This window comes from Eptatretus burgeri, chromosome 9, assembly GCF_056783735.1.
Source record: "Eptatretus burgeri isolate ZD-2024b chromosome 9, Ebu_testis_v1, whole genome shotgun sequence".
In the NCBI taxonomy this organism is placed as follows: Eukaryota; Metazoa; Chordata; class Myxini; order Myxiniformes; family Myxinidae; genus Eptatretus; species Eptatretus burgeri.
The window spans coordinates 26,031,100-26,036,849 of NC_140969.1; the positions used below are offsets into that span (position 1 = coordinate 26,031,100).

The 5,750-nt window shown below is 37.6% G+C and overlaps 1 protein-coding gene across 1 annotated transcript; it reads right to left on the minus strand.

Annotated features, from left to right (window-relative positions):
* Positions 1 to 250: 250 nt before the first annotated feature.
* LOC147019752 (uncharacterized) lies at positions 251 to 3,104 on the minus strand. Its single transcript, XM_085896699.1, has 2 exons — positions 2,362 to 3,104; positions 251 to 2,265 (listed from the first exon to the last, which is right to left on the minus strand). Exons 1-2 carry the CDS (start codon positions 2,557 to 2,559, stop codon positions 1,330 to 1,332), a joined length of 1,134 nt encoding a protein of 377 aa, XP_085752825.1. The 5' UTR covers positions 2,560 to 3,104; the 3' UTR covers positions 251 to 1,329.
* Positions 3,105 to 5,750: the final 2,646 nt, after the last annotated feature.

The following is a 5,750-nucleotide window of genomic DNA, read 5'->3' on the forward strand; positions in this document are numbered from 1 at the left end:
GTAATACTCTTATGTTCGCCTTTCAACAGATATTTAATAAAAGTAAGAGAAAACCTAAAAAATTGTGGACTGATGAGGGTAGAGAGTTTTATAACAAGACATTTATGAATTTTCTAAAAAATAACAGTATTACATTATACAGTACCTTTAATGAAGGGAAGGCAGTTGTTGTTGAACATTTTAATCGTACCTTAAAAGAGACTATATAAAAAATTCACACAACTCGGTTCACAACAATGGTCATCTTTTATTCAGGATATTGTGGATAAGTATAATGACACGATTCACACTTCAACAAATATGAAAACATCAGAAACATTTACAAAATTAAAATATGAAAGAGAGATTAATGTCAGAAAACCTAAGTTCAAAGTTGGTGATATCGTAAGAATATATAGGTGGAAATCTCATTTTGAAAAGGGTTATACTAAACGATGGACGAACGAGCTTTTTAAAATTGTTGATGTAATAGATACGGTTCCTTGGACTTATAAGATATATGATTTGGAAGGGGAAGAGATTTAAGGTTCATTTTATTCACAGGAATTACAAAAGACAAAACTGAGCAGATAATACCCATTGGAGCAATGGGTTGTCCCTTCACTCCCTCCTACTATACACCGTTGTGGACACTCGCGGGCCAAGTCCGAGGTGTATAACAGTATATAATGTGTGTCAAGGGGGGACGTTCTTAGATCTGTGAACCCCAAACACAGAATCCTCAACTGAATAGTCAAGGCTTAACTTTGTTTGTTGGTGTGTGTGTATGTGTATGTGTATGTGTATGTGTATGTGTATGTGTATGTGTATGTGTGTGTGTGTGTGTGTGTGTGTGTGTGTATGTGTATGTGTGTGTGTGTGTGTGTGTGTGTGTGTGTGTGTGTGTGTGTGTGTGTGTGTGTGTGTGTGTGTGTGTGTGTGTGTGTCCCAACGCTCACATTCAAAATCTCAACCCCAACCCTCACATTCAAAATCTCAACCCCAACCCTCACATTCAAAATCTCAACCCCAACTCAATCCTCGCCCAACACAATGTCTTTTTCAAAATGAGATTTCCACGTATATATATATTTCTTTACGTCTTTTTTTTTTCTCTCTTCTTCCAATTCTGTCTTTTAAGGCTTTCAGGTTTGATGACGTAGAAAGGGGGAGTAAGCCTGCACTTTCTTGCCAGAACGAACAATGTATATTTTTAATATTTTTTTCTCTTCTTCCAATTCTGTCTTTTAAGGCTTTCAGGTTTGATGACGTAGAAAGGGGGAGTAAGCCTGCACTTTCTTCCCAGAACTTTCTTGATCTTGCTCCCATCAAGGACCATCCGACAAAGAACTACATCGATAGGTTTAGATCCCAAAGAGTGATAGCAACTCCAAAAGTCTCCAAAATATAAATAAATAATAATAATAATAATAATAATAATAAATAAATAAATAAAAGTCTCCAAAAAAGTTTCAAGTCTCCAACATAAACCCAACTTTCCAAGTCTTCAAGGTATAACCACATTCCCGTTGAGTTTCCAAGATATGTATCACATTGTGAGTTATCAAGCCAGAACCCACATTTCAAATATTCAAAATAAAACCAACTTACAAAGTCTCTTAAGGATAACTCATTTCCTGATTTTTTCAAAATTTGTGAGTCTCCAAGGTAGGCCCCATATTTAGAACCATCTTGGCAGAACCCTTTTCCTGAGTCTCCAAGGTAGTTATTTAAACCATCAAGGCAGAACTCATTTACTGATTTTTTCAAAATTTGTGAGTCTCCAAGGTAGGCCCCATATTTAGAACCATCTTGGCAGAACCCTTTTCCTGAGTCTCCAAGGTAGTTATTTAAACCATTAAGGCAGAACTCATTTACTGATTTTTTCAAAATTTGTGAGTCTCCAAGGTAGGCCCCATATTTAGAACCATCTTGGCAGAACCCTTTTCCTGAGTCTCCAAGGTAGTTATTTAAACCATCAAGGCAGAACTCATTTACTGATTTTTTCAAAATTTGTGAGTCTCCAAGGTAAAACTTGTATTCTGGCTCATCAAGGTATAACTTGTTCAGTGGGTATTGTCTTGATAACTCACAATGAGTACTATTGCTGTAAAACTCTTTTTCAGGATTTTGCTGGTCTCCAAGGTATAACTCTTTGGTTGGGTCATCAAGGACGAACTCGTTCTGTGGGTCTTGGTTGCTCACAAGGTCTTCAACCAAGCCAACAATTTCACCCCAAGTTGTAGCAAAAGCAGTATTTTCATTTCGTATTTCAGATACAATTTCCTGTGAGAGAAAATAATAATGTATTAATCAAGTGATTTAATTATTAAATGAGTATGCTTCAATCAAAGTTTGAAAATAGGAAAATAAAAATCTTACCTCAACAGATAAGAGGTTTGAATCCAGTTCATCAACTTGAAGGTTTAGTTCCATACAAGTCGGAGAGTTCCAAGGAACCCCAAAGTCATCCCACTCAAGGTCTTGCTCGTTCTGTGGATCTTGGTCGCTCACAAGGTCTTGAACCAAGCCAACAATTTCGCCCCAAGTTGTGGCAAAATCGGTATTTTCATATTGCATTTCAGATACAATTTCCTGTGAGAGGAAATAATAATGTATTAATTAAGTTATTTAATTATTAAACGAGTCGATGTTTAAAAGGAACTAAAAATAGGAAAATAAAATCTTACCTCAATGGATAAGAGGTTTGAATCCAGTTCATCAACTTGAAGGTTTAGTTCCATACAAGTCAGAGAGTTCCAGGCAAGCACACAGCACACCATGGCCAGCAAAAAAATATGTTTAAAATGGAGCCTGGGCTTGAGGCTTTTATAGGGAAAGACTGGTGGGTGTGGTTTCCTTTGGAAATTCCCTGGGCAAGCCTTCGTTGGGAAATTTTTCAAAACCATAACATGCTGTAATTTTCTAGTGATTTCTTTGTGAGTCAGAGATGAACTGGAAATGATGTAAGAGTAGGTGGGGCTTAGCAAAAGTAGGCGGGGCTTAGGAGAAGTGGGCGTGGCTTATAAAAATACCTCATGAAAAGTAGGCAGGGTTTAGGAAAAGTGGGCGTGGCTCATAAAATAACTCATGGAAGTGGGCGGGGCTTAGCAAAAGTGGGCGGGGCTTAAAGAAAAGTGAGCGGGGCTTATAAAAAATTCCCCAGAAAAGTGGGCGGGGCTTAGAGGAACGTGGACGTGGCTTAACAAAAATAACCTGTGGCTCAGGAGGTAGTCAAACAAGAGCATTAAGAGAAGTTTATCATTTTGTAATGGCACAAAAGGGGTATCTTAAAAAATATAAAGATTCAAATGTGTTGTTTTTCAATATTTTAGATGGGGATTATTGTGCAAAGAAAATTAAACCATTGAAGGAATTTGAGAATGAACAAATGTTTATAGGTTCAATGAGTGAGCTAAACAATATGCATCGGTTATTTGATAAAGAGTGTCCCAAGGCTTAGACGTTTCACATATTTCTTTAGAATCACCTTTAACAAATCTTTATCTTATTCCATGGGTTATTTGAAAAAAAGTGTCCCCAGGTTAAAATGGGAGACAAATAAATATACCTTGGGATAAAAAGGGGGTTTATTTTTTGGGAAAAAAAATATGAATCGCTGAAAATCCCCCATTCATTTACATAGGGAAAAGTGAGCCAGAACCAGTATATTCACCCTACATATATATATATATATATATATATATATATATATATGTATATATATATATATATATATATATATATATATATATATATATATATATACATATACATACACATAATACACATAATACATATAATACATACATACATATATACCACACACACACACACACACACACACACACACACACACACACACACACACACACACACACACACACACACACACACACACACACACACACACACACACACACGGCGTGTGTTTGTGTGTACAGACTGTGGGATAGCATCCAATTATATCTACCATTTGGTACATTTCCATTTTGATGTTCTGCAGCACCAATCAATCAGTACTCTGCTCTGTTATAAAATCGACTACATTGCTATAGATTGAAAGAGTATAAATATGGCAAAGTCTGACCAAATGGTACAGAGGTTGTGCATTTAGCTTTTAGCTGCGAGTTTGCAGGGTTCATCCCTGGCTGGACTATAAACTGTCAGATCGGTTATTTGCTGGCAGGGTGCTCCATCACACAGGGTGCTGTCCATTGGATAGACCCTTCTGCTGTCATTAAGGTCAAGTTTAAGATATTTTAACGTCCTCATTATAAAAACAGATTTACATTTGTCCATGGTATAAAAATATTGAGATTAATTGGTGGATGGTAAAGATCCCACGGTCTCTTTTGTGAAGAGTAGGTAAGTTATCGCCACCACTCTGAAAGTAATTACACATTTCTAGCCAACCTATTCATGAAAGATTTGGGGGAAATCTTACACACTCTATAAACTGGCTCCTCATACATACTACGAGACATGGCGTAGCGTAGACAGGAGTCGTGTATAACTGCCAAGGACTCGCAATCGGATCAATCGATGAACAAACTGATGATAGTAGTAGCAAACACAATAACTGCTTTAGCCCTTAGTTGTTGCAATCTTACAAGCACATTGAGAAATCATTTCATGGTCAATAATTTTATTTGCTGGGAAATCACTGCCGTGTTCATACAGTAAGCATGTTCATGTTCCAGCTCGATTTACAATGAGCCATAGGACCTGTGTATAGTTCGAAGAGTGATGTTCTACGACCGATGGACTCGCAATAGTCAAAGATTGCTAATCGATGTTGAGCAGTTTCCCATGGAGTGACACTGACAGTTTCACTTCGAGGTACTGGTTTGTGTTTGATTCCCGACCCAATTATAATCTATCATCCTGGTGCTTCACAAGCAAGTCAGAAGTGGATTCCATCAGCGATTGGATGGGATGCTAAGCCGGGTACCTCATCTGCTACAATTTCTGCTCACGGACGTTAACAATCCATGGTGCCTTTCACAAAGAGTAGATCGTTGTGTGCCTGCACCCGAAACAAACTCAAACTTCCTGTCTCGACGAGATTGAGTGCTGTGAAAACAAAGATAAATCAGCCAGTGTATCCCTTGCTTGGACACTACAACAGCACCGACATCCTGGAGAGGGTATGATCGCTCACTTTCGAACACTGTTTGAAGGAAGGAACCTTTTCTTTGTGTCCTTTGAACTGTAAAAGGACCATTGCCATGAAAATGCATCTTGCAACATCACAAGCCTGAGTGAACGCTTGTGTGAACCAAACTAAAAAATCTGATACCTTTCATGATATACAATGAATATAAACAATTTAACTTCTTTGTTTCGCTATATGGAATTTTAAAAAACATACTGTTAGACCCCGCTATTTGTGGGGGATACGTTCCTGGAAAATGCCATGAATGTAAAATCTGTGAATTTTGGGGCAATGTTTCAATGGGAAAAAGGGGGATAGGTTCCCATGGTTCATGATTCATAATGGAAAATAAAAAAAATCCTGTAAAAAACCGTCAATACACACACAAAAAACCCCCCAAAAAACACGAAAAATAACACAAACATGTGAAAAAAACGTGAATACACCTGCAAAAACATGAAGCACAGGGCTACGAATGAATAAGATGGAATTTAAGATGTTGTCACAATGTCAGAATTCATTCTTCATAAATAGCACTGCGAGATAGCTCTTCCGGGAGCCACCGACAGTGTGTGCATTATGGTGATGATGCCATGCATTCATCTGAGGTCCA